This window comes from Hemiscyllium ocellatum, chromosome 5 (genome assembly GCF_020745735.1).
Source record: "Hemiscyllium ocellatum isolate sHemOce1 chromosome 5, sHemOce1.pat.X.cur, whole genome shotgun sequence".
Taxonomy (NCBI): Eukaryota; Metazoa; Chordata; class Chondrichthyes; order Orectolobiformes; family Hemiscylliidae; genus Hemiscyllium; species Hemiscyllium ocellatum.
This window is the reverse complement of record NC_083405.1, coordinates 76,556,886-76,573,647: the sequence shown is the minus strand read 5'-3', so window position 1 is coordinate 76,573,647 and position 16,762 is coordinate 76,556,886. Positions and strand designations below refer to the sequence as shown.

At 37.6% G+C, this 16,762-nt stretch overlaps 1 protein-coding gene across 4 annotated transcripts in view; it reads left to right on the top strand.

The window, feature by feature from the left end:
- LOC132815748 (serine/threonine-protein phosphatase 6 regulatory ankyrin repeat subunit A) overlaps positions 1 to 16,762 on the top strand; it is a 196,115-nt gene that overhangs the window by 156,032 nt on the left and 23,321 nt on the right. For all 4 annotated transcript variants that reach the window (XR_009644702.1, XM_060824871.1, XM_060824872.1 and 1 more), the window contains exons 15-21: positions 1,245 to 1,356; positions 5,865 to 5,891; positions 6,613 to 6,687; positions 7,289 to 7,490; positions 11,471 to 11,558; positions 13,729 to 13,843; positions 15,138 to 15,357. Coding sequence is in view for 3 of the 4 variants with exons in the window: in XM_060824871.1 (XP_060680854.1) it covers positions 1,245 to 1,356; positions 5,865 to 5,891; positions 6,613 to 6,687; positions 7,289 to 7,490; positions 11,471 to 11,558; positions 13,729 to 13,843; positions 15,138 to 15,357 (839 nt within the window). In the remaining variant the exon portion in view is untranslated. The remainder of the gene's footprint in view (positions 1 to 1,244; positions 1,357 to 5,864; positions 5,892 to 6,612; positions 6,688 to 7,288; positions 7,491 to 11,470; positions 11,559 to 13,728; positions 13,844 to 15,137; positions 15,358 to 16,762) is intronic.

Below are 16,762 nucleotides of genomic sequence, written 5' to 3'. Positions count from 1 at the left end.
GTTGCGCTTCAGCGGGTCGGTGTGGACTTGTTGGGCCGAAGGGCCTGTTTCCACACTGTAAGTAATCTAATCTAATGGGTAAGCAATGGGAAATGCACTAAAATTTGGAGGTAATCTAGCACACACTTTCAGATCAGTGCGAGCCATTGGAGGAAACCTACCCTTGGAGAAGCTGTGGAGCAAAGCTAATGGATACTGCAGTAAAGAATGGTATTGAGCAGGTCTTCGGAGAACTTAAATAAAAACAAAATATTGTGAATGTTGAAGATCTGAAATAAAAAAGTTCTAGAGTTCTGAAGTGGAGTAATATGCAACTTGAAACATTAGTTCTTGCATCTGATGCTGTCAGGCATGCTATGTATTTCCAGAACTTTCTGTTTTTATTTCAGATTACTTGCTAAGTTGTAGTTTGCTCTCCATTGTTAAAATAAGTAAGATTCTCTTTCTTTTTGTTTTTGGCACCAGACATGAATTCATTGCCTTTATTCAAAATGTTTTGGGAGGATAGGCTTGGTTGGGGAAGTGACAGGTTGAAATTGTTTGCAATTGAAAGCTACTAAAGCAGAAGTTATCCAAAAAATAAAAACGATGTCTGAGGTATACGGTTAAAGACTTTTCTATCTGTAACTTAATATAGTAATAGGCCTTGTTGCAGTTGGTTCTGTGGTTGTTAGTACTGCTATTGTTGAATGAAACCTTAATAATCCCCAACGACATGAACCTGTTGAGATGAGATTGAAATAAGGACTAATATTTTAACACGTGGAACGGCCACTGAAGAGGATGTAAGGAGTAATCTACAGGGAGTGCATTGAGCCATTGTCAGTTTCTTTAATTTGTAATTCTGAAAAGACATTGAGAGTTGAGAGGTTTGACGCCCGTTATGGCACAAAACATAGTCCAGTGAAATGCTTATCAATTACAGTAGCATTTTCACTGCATTATGACCAAATATATTTTTTAAACCTCACCAACATTAGTCAGTGGTTAAATGTGCTTTCTGTACAACTCAAAACTTAAAAATTCCTGAACTTTCCATGAATAAATAATCCAATAAAAGGTCATTGAGCTGAAATGTTAATTCGTTTTCAACTCAAATATCAACTCATGTGAATTCAAATGTTGCCTGATGAAATTTTCAATATTCTCTGCTTTTATTATATGGAAACGCAATATTCTTGCATGTGCTTTTTAAGGTGAAGTATTGGTGTTCACTCAACTCATGACTTTTTCTCCATGTCTAGGTGCCTGGAGTATCTGCTCCGCAATGATGCAAATCCTGGAATTCGAGATAAACAGGGCTATAATGCAGTGCATTATGCAGCTGCTTATGGGCATCGTTTATGTCTTGAACTTGTAAGTCTATTCGATTTTCTTAATTGAGGAACTAACCTCTAAATGTTTTGGTCGATGTAATTGAACTGAATGATAAAGTAATTTGGAGGTAGCAAATGTGTTAACTTCCATATTCATCTTTGTTATAGAATAACTTTGATCTCTTATGTAGACTTCAGTATGATTGCCATCAAAAATGTATCGCATCCGGCATTAAGGATTTTTCATTATTTCTAAGCCTAAAGCTCTTGAAAGCCAGTGAATTTCCATGAATTGCAGTCGCAAAGGAAATAAAAGAAATTAATGAATGATTAATCTACGTTGGTTGAGAGAGGAATATTAGCCAAGATAGCATTACTTTTGAAATATAACCATGTGAAATTTTACATTTTATAAGCGTAATTTTCATTTAATAATGTGTTCAGTATATTTTCACAATAGTTCACTAAAGTGCTAGATTGAGTTCGGATCTCAAGTGGTGCATTAGCCCAGAACCTTCTGAACTAGTGACCAACTAAACTAAGTAGATTCTGTATTTCAAAGCCAGAGCTGTACTCAGGTGAATGATCTGACTTGTCAATTCTTTTTCACCTAATTTGGGGGCAGTCAACCTGTTTATATTTTATGAGCAGACACATTGAATCATGCACAATATAGAGCATCACCACAGCTATTCAATCCACCTATTTTGCTACTCTACACAAGAGTCATGATTTCCCTTCCCATGTACTTACCAGATATCAGTATTTCACCATATCCATTCTTTCACACTTCCTCTATCTAGTTTCCTTTTGAAAGCACCCAAACTACTTGTCTTGGACCATTTTCAGTAATGGCAAATCTTGTATTTTAAACGCAATATTCCAGTTCATGTGTTTCTCCTTACTTCCTAAATGGATCATTATTGGCTAACTGTCTTGTATTTGTGGCATCGGGTTTTGGTATCCTCTACATGTGGAAACATTATTCTCCCCACATCTCTCCTGTTCATAAGGATAGAAACCTTAACCTTTTCAATCTTTCCCAACAGCTGCAATCTCCAAATTCCAGTAATATTTAGCTGGTATAGTAAACCTAGATTTCCAAAATGAGCTGCGGTGTCTCACTAAAATTTATGGACTCATGGGTTTGGGGTAATATAATAAGAGGATTGGTTAATATATAGGAAGCAGAGTGGGCAGAATTAGTGTATTTTCAGATTGCAAACTGGGACTAATGGATCAGCACTGGGTATCAGCTATTGTTAATCTCCATAGAGTCATAGAGATGTACAACATGGAAACAGAACCTATGGTTCAACTTGTCCATGCTGACTAGATATTCTAAATTAATCTAGTTCCATTTGCCAGCACTTGGCCCATATCCCTCTAAACCCTTCATATATCCATCCAGATGCCTTTTAAGTGTTTTCATTGTACCAACCTCCACCAGTACCTCTGGCAGCACATTCCATACACACACCGCTCTCTGTGAAGAAGTTGCTCCTTAGGTCTCTTTAAAATCTTTCTCCTCTCACTCTAAACCTATGCCCTCTAGTTCCACCCCAAGGAAAATACCTTGTCTATTTATCCATGCCCCTCAAGATTTTATAAGCCTCTATAAGGTCACCCCTCAGCCTCCGACGCTCCAGGGAAAATAACCCCAGTCTATTTAGCCTCTCCCTTTAGCTCAAATCCTCCAAGCCCGGCAGCATCTTTTTAAATCTTTTCATGTTTCACAACATTCATCCTCGATGAAGAGATGGATAGTGATATATTCAAGTTTGCTGATGATACAAGGCAGGTGGGAGAGTGACCTAAGAAGGAAACACAGGAAGCTGCAAAGGTATAGCCAGATGAAATGTGTGGGCAACAAGTGACAGATGGAGTTTACTGTGTGTAAGTGTGGGGTGAAGGGGGGGAATGCAGGGAGGAGTAAACAATAAATGGAGCTGGGGTCAGAGAGACAGTAGAGCAGACAAAGGCATGGTGAGTCGGGCTAAAAGAAAAACTTGTTAATGAGCACCATTTGTGGGTGAAATTGCATTGACTGATGAAAGCAGCTTACGTGATGATAAGGCCTAGTTTGTGGGGGTGAGGGAAGTAGTTGGAAGAAGGAACTGAAGCCTTAAACTTATTGCACTTGATATGAGTCCTGAAAAAGTCATCATTTTAAAACATCTCTTTTTCCACTTGGGGACACTGCAGCCTTCAATACTTAATATCAGGACTGAATGCTTGGAATTCTCTTGCTTTGCTGTCCATACCTGGGTTTGCCTGCATGTGACTGTAGACAAACAGCAATGTGATCGACAATCATCTCTTAAATGCCCGTAATGGCTCTTAAATGTAACACAAAAAGGCAGGATAAATATAACTCTGCCAATTGCAGCCACATCACACTACCCTCGATTGTCAGGGCAGTTGTGGAAGGTATTATCAGCAGTGCTGTTAAGCAACACTTGCTTAGTCATAACCTATTCTCTAACTGTCCAAATGGATCCCACCAATGCCACTTACATTAGACCTCTTACAACCCTAGTTCAAACATAGACAAAAAAGCTAAATTCCAGAGGTGACATGAGTGTGACTGTCATTGACGTCAAGGTTACGTTTGTCGAAATGTGGCAGCAAGGTGCCCCAATAAATCTGGAGTCAGTGGGAGTCGGCGAAAACTTGCTGCCAGTTGGAGTCATATCTGGCAGTTGTGGTTATTAGAGATTAGTCATCTCAGCTCCTCGAGCATCTCCGCAGGAATTCCACAGAATAGTGTCTTTGGCTCAACCATGCTCAAATATTTCATTGACCTTTCTTCCATCATAAAATCAGAACTTAATGGTAAGGTCCTGGGGAATGTTGCTGAATTCTATCTTCATGCAAAGGGCAGCCACATTCTTCTCTGATTAGCTCTTTCGTCCATGATTAATCTGAAGCTACATGATTCGAGTGTAACCAAACTGAGCATTGTTGAGGATGTTACTGAGTGAGTAGGTTTTGCTTATTGATGACTCCTACCTTCTAACCTATCTCGACCTTCATAAACCATTGAGAAAAATTCATAAATGGAAAATAGTAATGTCATTCAAATGTTTCAGACCATTTGCATCTGTTTGAAATATGAGAACAACTGTTAGGAAATATTTTACATCCTTTAAACAATATATTGCACACTGTTCTGTGAACTTTTTGAGCAATAATTTGCCAGGTAGCTGCCATTTCTAATCTGAAGAGTTAAATGCCTTTCTAAATATTCTGAAAATGATTTTAAACCCTAATGCATGGCAAGATCAATGAACAAAGTACAATGTAAAAATTTTGCTTTCACTGTGTTTTTCGCCAAGTCTGTACAATGGAAATGATTAATGTGTCTTCTGCCATCAAACCCATTGTATGGGGAGAAAACAGTCCTGTTTGTACTTGAAGTTTACTTTAGTGGAAGTGAAGTTGCATGTTCTCCATAGATGTTTCTTGATTAACTTGACAATTTACCCTACTATTATTTCCAAACAGAATTGCTAGCCACGTTTAGTTGGTTTTAAAAAAAAGTAGATTGCCACTTTTTATGAAATTCTAATAACTCACCTGTGAGCAAGGCAGTGAATATTTTGAATAAGCCTGTGTTCGTTTGCTGCACCAGTATTTCTGATAACAAATGAGGGGCTTTGTCATGTTATAATTAGTAAATGAATAATGAACCAGCCATTTGACTGTTTTGTTAACAGTCTAATGGTGCATCGATATTTAACTGAAAGAAATCATGATGCTATCGAATTCAACTTGTGATTAAAAAGCAAATGTTCAGTACAACCATTAAGATTCTATACTTAGTTAATGTTCAGTGGGATCAGGTAAAGACTGTCCACAGTAAATTGGTCAAGTCTGCTGCTGGGCGAAGGAAAAGAAAATCAGTGAAATTGTTCTTTTTAAAAAAACTCCCAGTTTATATGCCATCAGAGAAAGAATTGGACTTGCCAAAGCAAAATACACTGACACCAAAGAAGCAAGGAACAAATTAAAACAACTACATCCTGGAAAAGGCAACTGAATGAAGACCAGCAAAGGATGGTTGAGCTACAAAAAGATCATGGAAAACACTCAAGGGATGTCAAAACCAACATTAAACTGATTTTGCAATTACATTTAAGAGGAAGAGGGTGGTCAACAGCATTATTAGCCTTTTGACAACTGATGATGCTCATGTTGCCAGTGGAAATAAAGAAGCAGTGGATGCATGATTATTTTAAGTGGATATTTATAGACACTGAAGAGTCTGCATCCAAGGAAACTAATGTTGCACCAAGGACAGGGCTCGCTCCGAAATAAGCATGAGAAAAGTAACAGTGATGAAAAACTACCAAAGAGTGACAAGTGCCCAGATTAAGCAATATATTTTTTATGCTGTGCATGCATGCACGCATTAAATATCTGCTCATGTAAAAATAAATTAAACCCGTGTTTCATTTTATTTTTAGATGTGTGTAGAATCAAAAGGATGCTTTAAACTTTTGAGCTTTTCCCATTTAGTAAATTGTTTTTTTTCAACTTTTTCAGATTGCTAATGAAACTCCTCTTGATGTAGTAAGTTATTATTACATTCATTTCATATCTTGCATCCTAACTGTCATTTAATATCATAGCCTTTAAAACATGGATGAGAGTTTGTGCTAAATATGTTTGTTTTGTATGTTTAAAACCCACTTAATTGCTCCCCTATTTAGTTACTATATTAACTTTGAATATATGAGTCAGTTCAATCCTATATTTTTCCAGAATGAAGATACTTTAGTTACCTTACATACGATGTCAAACAGTGCAGCATATATTTTACATCACTTTCCACATTGTGTAAAAAAGATGCAATAGCATTGCTCCCAAAATGTCTGTTAATGGATACAGTATCCTTTGATTTTTACATGTATAGTTACAAATCTTAAAAGGGCGCAAAGTCTTTAAAGCCACTCCCTCAAATGCATCAGGTGAGCATAATGAAAAGGTTATGTGCTGACTTCCACATTGTTGACAAAGCAACTTGCTGGAGAAAGCAAAATATTAGATCTGCCTGAAAGTCAGGATTTCTTGATCCTAAATATTTATGAAATTATTCGATAGCCCTTAACAAAATCTATTGATATTAGTTTTGCCATCTCCCCTGAAGTTTATCCCATGAAGTTTTATATTAGCTCTGTACCGATATTTTCCTACCTAAGATTGAATATATACTGCCATGCTCAAGAACTTTTATCAGTTCTCTTTGTCCGCATAATATTTATTTTCTAATGTATTTTATCTATTTTCTTAGTTGATGGAAACATCAGGTACGGACATGCTGAATGATTCTGATAACAAGGCACCCATCAGTCCTTTGCATTTGGCTGTGAGTATAAAATGCTTATACAAATGCTTTTGTAGAATATCTGTCTAAAGTATATCTGGATTATATACAAACATTTCAGTCAAATCATGAGTTTTTCATGTCCAGAAATGGATTGTAACTGTTGTACAATCTGGGATGTATTTAATCACCTATGTAACTGTTTTATTCTGGCCATAAAGCTAACTTGTTGAACATAATCTAATTTTATAAATTTTTTGAGAAAGCTTTTTCCACATATTTTTGACTTATTGCAGCAGAAACTTTGTGATGTTGAGTGGGGAATATGATTTTGTTTACCAACTACATTAAAACCACAAGCAATATACAAACCCAATTATAGTTTGTAATTCTAAATATAAGCTAATTTGCTGTTGATTTAAACAGTGCACAATTTGAGCTATGTCATTCTCTGAAGTGATTTTACTGATTTCCCATTGGAAGTGAATATGAAATTTTGAACATTTTAAGGATTAATTTCTCCTGCAATATTTGGGAGTGCAGGTTTTGTCATACAATTTTATAATATTCAGTTTTACTTCTTTTAATGTTTATTCAAAATGCATTTTTTGTGCTAAACAAAACCTCTTTTCTACATTTTCAGGCTTACCATGGACACCACCAGGCTCTGGAGGTACTTGTACAGTCTCTCCTAGATTTGGATGTGAGAAATAATAATGGTCGCACACCGTTGGATCTAGCAGCTTTCAAAGGACATGTAGAGTGCGTGGACGTATTAATCAATCAGGGAGCATCCATTCTTGTTAAAGATTTTGTGACTAAGAGAACCCCAATTCATGCTGCAGGTATGTGTAGATTTTGTTACAATATTGCACCAAGTGAATTTAACCAAATTTTCATCGTGTTTGTGCAAAATCTACATTCAGGGTGTAATGTAGGAAGTTGCTGCAGCATGGGAGTTAAGGATTGTAGCACAGCAAAGGCAGTTCGCATACACTGAATCCAAACCATCCGGATCAGGTGTAAATATCTGTGCTGTTTCCTTACCTTTTTACCATACAATCTCCTGAAGAAGTATAAGGCAAAATAATTGGTGGAAGGGTTAGAGAAATTGATATTAGCTTACAAAAACATCCAGAAAACTTCTCTATAATTCCCAAATGCAAATCATCAGCTGTGCTGGCCCTTTAGCCCTCCTTATCCCAGATAGCTAACAACTTACTGTGAATACCTATCACTCAGGAACTTATGAGGTGCCTTTTTACAGAAGCGAATCCAGATGCTTTCAGAGTTGCTGAGTTTCTCCAGCATTTTTGCTGGTTATATTTCCTTTCCTTTTCTGCTGAAATATTCTCATGTATGACTTTGTGACCTCCTCAATTTGTCTATTCCAGCACAGTTCAGGCTTGTCTCCCAAGTTCTAGCCTCTATAAGGCACAGTGGTTAGCACTGCTGCCTCACAGCGCCAGGGACCTGGGTTCAATTCCCGCCTCAGGCGACTGACTGTGTGGAGTTTGCACATTCTCCCCGTGTCTGCGTGGGTTTCCTCCGGGTGCTCCGGTTTCCTCCCACAGTCCAAAGATGTGCGGGTCAGGTGAATTGGCCGTGCTAAATTCCCCGTAGTGTTAGGTAAGGGGTATGGGTGGGTTGCGCTTCGGCGGGTCGGTGTGGACTTGTTGGGCCGAAGGGCCTGTTTCCACACTGTAAGTCTAATCTAATCTAAGCTTAAGATAATCTAAAACTCTGCCCAGTGTCAAAACCCTACATCCATCAGACCTTGTTTGCTGCCCGACCCTGGTATTTAGTTAACTATGTATTGATAAGAGGTAAGCCATTAAGACTGAAATGAGGGAAATTTTATGGAATTCTCTAATCCCATTGACTGTGGAAGCTCAGTCATTGAATGTGTTTGAGACAGAAATGACAACTATTGATACTGAGGCAGTAGTGTGAAATGTGGCATTGAGTTAAATAGTCAGCTAAGATCTAATTGAACAGTAGAGCAGGTTCAATGGGCTGAATAACTCATTCCTATTCCTGTGTGCAAATGCCCAAGACAACAGCATCCCTTCAGGATGCAGTCCTTGAAGAATCCCATTAAACCCAGCCACTTAAACCAGACTTTGGGTTGTTGGAGGCAATATTACCTATGCAGCTTAGTTTCCGATTTGGTTCAACACTTGTGTGAAGTACCATGCAACATTATACTTCAGAAGTCTATCTCTCTCTCTCTATTTCTATCTATCCCAATCCCTCTCTCTCTAGCTCTCTATCTCTATCTTTCTATCTCGTTATTTCTTTCTATCCAGCTCACTCTGGCTCTTGTTCATGCTGGCTGCTGCTCACTCTCCCACTTTGGCCTGTTGCTCATGCATGCTTCCTCCCAGTTCTGGTTGTTATGACAACTGCAGTAAATTGCCTGTTGTTGCATTCAGCTTGTTTTAACTCGCCACCAAAAATTTAAGGATGCGTTTCAACAGACAGGTCTTGAAGATTTTGGGAGGTTCTAAATTGTTTTTATAGCTGTGCATGAAGTGATGAAATCTTTAATATTAGCAATGCAGAGCTAGTTGGTAACATCACAACTTTCCTTATCCTAGGATCCCTACTGTGTGGAAACAGGCCATTCAGCCCATCAAGTCCACATCACCCCTCCAGAGAGGATCCCACCCAGACTTACCCCTCACCCTATCCCTGTAACCCTGCATTCCCCAAGGTTAATCTTTCTAGCTTACACATCCCTGGACATTATTGGCAAGTTAGCATGGCCAATCCACCCAGTCTGCACATCTTTGGATTATGGAAGGAAGCGAAGCACCCGGAGGAAACTCGCACAGACACAGAGAGAACACGCAAGCTCCACACAGGCAGCGGAATCAAATCTGGGTCCCTGGCACTGAGGCAGCAGTGCCAGCCACTGAGCCACCTTGCCAAGTGTGCCCTTGAATCTGCATCTGTTAGTGGAGCACAAAGATTAATCTAGTTACCCACTATTACTTTCAACAGCGAAGGAACTTGATGAATGCGTCAGAGATTCCATAGGCCTTTTTTAAGATTATGCCACTGAAGCAGTGTTCATTTTGACATCAGAATATTGCAGGGAAGTGGTTCATTAAACACAATCTCATTGTTCTGTGCAAATGACATGACATGACCAGAGGAAAATATGTATGAAAATTTGTGCTTTCATTTTTACATGACCTAGATCTTCCAGAGAATGGCAATTATTGTCAGGTTGACACTCTGCCTGAATGTTCTCCCTTGATACCGCTCTGCATTTCGTGCTTGGGCTTCCAAGCCTGGCTTTTACTAACATCGTCAGAGCTCTAGTATAGAATTGGGCCTTTTTTTTAAACAACTTGAGCTGCAAGACAATAATTTTGAAGATCCAATTTGAATGTTAGTGAAGGGGTGAATTGATAAGGTAATAATTTGTATGGAGGATAAGTGAGATGGAGTGATAGATGGCAGGTGGCAAGTTGGAATGCCCTCAATTTTCTCACAGGTCAGCACATCAAGACATTCTCAGAGACTCAGTGTGCATCTCTATTTATATGTCCTCTCTCCAGTGATCCAAAGACAAGAAGATTTGAACTATAGTGAGCACGTGGAAAAATAGTCACCTGATCCATGCTACTTTTTCATTTCAAGGTTTAAAAAGTTGTAAGCATACAAGTAAATGGGAGAAGTAAATAATTGTTTCAAACTAATATGCTGGCAGGTGCGAAGTGTAAAATAAGGGAAGCTTCTCAGACTGGAAATATATATATAAAGTGATTTTCAGCAGGCAGGTACTGCTCTTCTTGCTCCTTCAGGGAGCAGTTTGAACTTTATTGAGAGAACAACACCTGTTGTTAAAGCCACTAAATTTGGAAAGATAACAATTATAATGAGGATTGTGGAAAAGTTTCAACAGTTGTAGAACTAGCAAGAGTTTAGGCAAGAGGTGTAGATAATTGTGAGGAGAAAACCTTTTAAGCAGTGAGAGACAATGATTTGGAATTAATCTTTGCTATAAAATAAAACATTCTTTTTTTGGAAAGAACTCAATCACAAAATTCACTTTTTTTTTAAACTGCTTCTGAAAATAGCAAATATAGAGAAAGTTGTTCATTTCTGGAACTTGCAGTTCAACAATCACAAATTTCAGTGGAACTCATTTATTTCAAGCCTAATGGTTGTACAATCTTCCTCAACCATTTTACCTTCTTTATCATAATTCATAACTAGTCAGACTCATCAATGACATTTTAACGGAGTATGGGATGGAATAGCAAGCGCTCTGCTACTTCAAACTTAACAAACTACTTCCAGGATCTGTATGTTAGCTTAACGTGCAGTCTTTTTAATACATCAGTAGTTACATCTAAATTAGCTATACCTACACAGTTAAGATCTAATTTAAGATGCACTTAATGTTGACTCATTCGATCAGATTAAAGATCATATTCTTTGCTAAAGCACACAATGTTTAAGAAACGTTTGAAATGGTATAGAATCATAAAGAATTATGTAGATGAGTCATGTAGTGAATCCCTTGATGCAAGTTCTCAGCCTGTGCCTTTCCCAGGACATGTTTTATGGTGATGCTATTGAAAATCCATGCAATTTGTTGGACTGTTTATTTAACTATGAAAATGATGATTGCCCAATATTAATCTTGAAAGTTATGGCATAAGCTGGCTCAAGTCTGGATGTTGTCCAGACATTAAGTTTCTTCATTTTCCAAGTTGTGAAAGGAGTTGGACATTGCAGGATTTATTTTAATTGAAAAAGATACAAGCTATTCCTCATGAATTATTCCATTCGCTTTACTTTTTTTAAGCAACAAATGGTCATTCAGAGTGCCTGCGGCTCCTAATAGGTAATACTGACCTCTACACGGCAGTGGACATTCAAGATGGAAATGGACAGTGAGTAAAATATTTTAATGGAATTTCGACAGAAAAAATTGACATTTTGTAATGTTTAAGTGGAAGTTTACTCTGGAAGTAAGAGGAAACAAATTATGTTTAATGTAAGCTGTTTTCTTCTTTATGACGATTGATTATATGTATTTTTAATGGCTCAGTTTACAAAATGGCCATATTGAAGCTGGGAGCAGGCCAACACTTATCTGTTCTTACTATAAATGTTCAGTAAGTTATTATTTGAAGCTACTAACTGCTTGAAGGACATTTTTGTACTCCCTAGATATTTGAATTGATTAAATCATTGAGTACCTGAGCAATGCAGACTGCAACATATCATGACTGGTGGGGTGGAGGTTGGGAGATTTGAGAAGTGATCTTTGCCCCCAATGGGAAAGTAGTTCAGTGATCCCTGTTGGAAGTTAATATGAATAAGTGTTAGGAAATAATGCCACCTTTAATCCCAGCTGTACTGCAGCAAAGCATAACAGCTTGAGGAGGAATTACAGGGAGAACAGAAAATTTTGTGCAGAGAATTGTAGGTTTGAAAGGAGGTAAGCAAACTGTAGAAAGTAGAACAGATGCAGGTTTACCCATGTTCTATGAAGTATGAACAACCTGTTACAGACTTTGAAATGCTAACTCAGTCGCATTTGTAAATGAAACCTGCTTTCCCAACCCCTCATTGACTCATGCAGTTACTTTTTTAAAGGATTATTTCATGTGTTGTCTATTTAATTTGTATGCTGAAAATGTGTTGCTGGTTAAAGCACAGCAGGTTAGGCAGCATCCAAGGAATAGGAAACTCAACGTTTCGGACATAAGCCCTTCATTTATTTAATTTGTATAAACAGTTTCAATTCTGTAGAGACTAGTGACACCTTTTAAAATAAGGAACATAAAACCCAGTTCTGACTTAGTGAAGCTACAAGATTCCTTAGTTTATTTCGATAAGTTTGACACACAAAAGTCAACAAATACCATCTCTTTACTGTGACCATATTCTGCGTGTTAAACATGAATTAGTAAGCAATTTGCGATTGATTGATAGACTATAAATTGCACAGTTAATAGTCGGTATAACTAAAACCGATCTGGAAATTGGCTTATCAGACCAGTCTTTAACATTAGTAATCACAGCAAGTCACAAAGTTCATCAGACTCCATTCTTCACGCAAGAAGTTTCAGCTCCTCTCCTCTGAGGAGCTAGCCTGGTCCCCAGCCAACAACGGGGCACAACAACCTGGGGTTCCTCAGTCAGGGTCGCATTCACCTTCAGAACCTGCTTCAGAAATAGTTGCAGCAACTTATTCTTAGCTTCCTGTCACTAGCTTGCTTGTGCTACACCAGTCATTTCATCAACTGCTATTGCTTGGCTGCTGCTACCCGTTATATCCTTCGAGCAGAGTTAGTTTTCCAGAAGTTCTAAATTTCAATCCTTAGTTGTGTTTTTGTGTCCTTTGAAAGTATAAGAGTTTCTTTTATTTCTGTATTTACTTATGGTGTTTTCCCTTTCAGTCAGATTCTGTTTTAGTTAGTGTGCTTCAAAAAATACAAACTAAATTTAAAAACGTGGATTCCTACACAAGAGCCGCTGCAAAGTAGGTTATTAATTGGACCACAGTTGTTCAAAAGAAGCAGTGAACATTTGGTCTACTTTGACTGCATTTTTAGTTATATCAGTGGAAATGCCTAAAGTTTAGTTAGCAGTTTAATGGTCAAAGAAAATTCTGCATATACTGACAATAGATTTGCAATTCTCTCAGCAGTTTGCTATTAATGTAGAAAATGTTCAGACCAGTTCATAGCATTTTATAATCATAAATCATATTTAATGTTTATAAGTTGAGCGATATAGGATTGCAATAATGATTGCTACCTCTGAAGTAAAGTTATTGTAATAATTAAATCACATGATAAGCAGTGATGGATTCTATCTGTAGTACATTTTAATTACTCTATAAATTTGAAATTAAAAGAAAGTGTTTTCCCCAGTGTCTATCGCTCTCCGCAAATCCATATTTATTTTCCTTTTCATTTTACTTTTTATTACTTATATCCATAATCCGATGCATTGTGTTTAACTCCCTTATGCTAACTATTTGCTTTAAAAATTGCTGGAACATGTAAATTTGTCATATAATTATAGTATGAATTGTTTTCTTTATTGTAGAACTCCTCTGATGCTCTCTGTTTTAAATGGACATACGGACTGTGTATGCTCACTTCTTAAGGGTGCAAATGTAGATGCCAAAGACAAATGGGGGAGAACTGCATTACACAGAGGGGTTAGTGGATTCTAATGGTCCTACTTCTAATGTATTGTATGAAGAAATCTCGGGTGCCTTTGAAAGAGGCTAATGTTGCTGCCTAAAATTGAACTCCAGCCTCAGCAGCTCATGCATGGATTGCATTTTTCAGTCTCTGTTAGCTGCTGATCACAGAGCAGAGTTAGAAATGATGAAGCAAGGATATAATAAATCGAATAACAGAAATAGATTCATTGTAACTGTAAGCACAAAACTGATTTTAATAATATGTTATGAATATTTAAGGTGTGTAAAGTCTAGAAATCTGGAAATATTCTTGTGGAAAAATGTACAATATATGACATAGATGTTTAAAAAGACACTGCATGGTTCTATCACTAAACAGAAATGTGCATGATTGTCCATATCACAGTTGAAAACCATCTGATGGCATAGAACACATAACAGTACAGCACAGGAGCAGACTCTTCAGCCCATGATGTTGTGCTGAGCATGACGCCAAATTAAACTAATCTCTTCTACTTGCCCTTTGTCCACATCCCTCCATTCTTTGTATACTCATGCTTATCTAAAAGTTCCTTAAAACACCCCGGTGGTATCTGCCATCAGTACCATCCTGGTAGTGTGTTCCAGATGCCTACCACTCTGTTTAAAAAAAGGACTTGCTCTTCACATCTCCTTAGAACTTAACCCCTTTTACCTTAAATGCATGCCCCTTAATATTAGACATTTCAGCTCTAGGAAAAAGATCTGACCATCAATGTAATCTGTGCATCTCATAAGTTTATAGACTCCTGTCATGTCCCCGCCACTCCAGAGAAAACAGTCCAAGTTTTTCCTAGACTCTGCTTTATATGTCATATCCTCGAATTCGGACAGCATCCTGGTAAACCATTTCTGCATCCTTTCCAAAGCCTCCTCGTCCTTACTGAAATATGGCAACAAAAACTGAATGCGTAGCCTCTAAGTGTGGCCTATCTAAAATCTTATAAAGACATCTGACTCTTGTCTGCCATATTGGCTGAAACCACTGAAGTAATTCTTGGTTTATTCGCCTGTGCTTGCTGAGGTACCAACTAAATGACAGTTCTTTAAAAAGAGTAAAAGTTCATTTGTTCACTTAGAAAAATGTAAACCTAAACAATCTTTTGAATGGTTTATCATAGGATGAGGTATAATTATTTCAGCAAAGTAAATTTAATTATATAACAACTATATACATTAGGCATGTAACTTACCCTCTGATTCATAAGCAATGTAATTGTATATTTTACACAAGTTGATTTGTTACTTTAAACATTTTGATTTGCAGGCAGTAACTGGTCACGAAGAGTGCGTGGAAGCTTTACTTCAACACAATGCTAACTTTTTAATTCGGGACTGCAAGGGCCGCACGTCCCTGCACTTGGCAGCTGCTTGCGGGCATGTAGGAGTACTTGGGGCATTGCTTCAAGCTGCATCCTCAATGGATATTGTTCCTACAGTTTCAGACAATCACGGTTACACCCCTCTGCACTGGGCTTGTTATAATGGTAAATAAGGCAGTTTTACAATTAATTTCTTTATAGGAAATATATCCTTTTTGCTGTTTGCCCTTTTTATTTGGAAATTACATTTTATGGAAGCTTTGTTTCTTTATATAAAATAAAGTTAAAAATCACACAACACCAGGTTATAGTCCAACAGGTTTAATTGGAAGCACACTAGCTTTCGGAGCAACGCTCCTTCATCAGGTGATGAAGGAGCGTCGCTCCGAAAGCTAGTGTGCTTCCAATTAAACCTGTTGGACTATAACCTGGTGTTGTGTGATTTTTAACTTTGTACACCCCAGTCCAACACCAGCATCTCCAAATCATGACTTATATAAAATATACATTGTTAGTTTTTCTGTGCCACCTTATTTTCAACCATTATTTTCTAATGGTATCTGCACAATTATTATGACCATGGCTGATCCTTCAACTCAGTAACCTATTCCCACATTTCCCCCATGTCCTTTCATCACTTTAGTCCCAGATGCTATATCCAACAACTACTTGAAACCACAAAATGTGCTTGAATGCTTTCAGTAGTAGCAAATTCCACAGGCTCATCATTATCTGGATGAAGCCATATTTCCTCATTTCAGTTATAAATGGTTTACCCTATATCCTTAGAATTTGACCTCTGGTTCTGGATTCCCCTGCCATTGGGAACATCCTTCCTGCATCTCCCCATCTATTCCTGTTAGTATTTTATGGCTATCTATGAAATCGCCCTTCATTCTTCTAAACTATAGTGAATATAATCTTAACCAATTCAACCTCTCCTCATACATAAATCTCGCCATCCCAGGAATCGGTCTGGTAAACCTTTGCTATACTCACTCTGCAGCAAGAATGTCCCTTCTCAGATAGGAAAACCAAAATTGCACACAGTATTCCAGTGTAGTTTCACCAATGGCCTGTGTAATTCCAGCAAATCACCCCGAAACATTCACTCAAATCCTCTCAGCATGAAGACAAATATGCCAGTTGCCTCCTTTACCACCTATGCACTTGAATGCTTACTTTCAACTACTGGTCTATAAGGACACCCAGACCTCATTGCAGAATTCTCCTCCATGATGTTTACAAACATTTTCCTCTCATTTTAAAGGTCTACACAAAATGGAGTAGTGTTCTGTTGTTAAAGGGATCGTACTTGAGTAATTGTATTTTCTAAGTGCTATCATGTGCACTTTTATAAACAAAAATGGCATATTAGAAATGGTTCAATGTCACATTTTCCACAAAGAAATTGTTTAAACTTCTTAGTAAACCTATGTAGTCAAGAAGCTGTTACTTAAAAATTACAATTAAAACGGTCATTGAAATTTATCAAGAAACTAAATTGAGCATTATCAGTTTAAATGAGCATTTTCATGAGTGGTCCATTTCCCCACTGGAAAGTCCACAT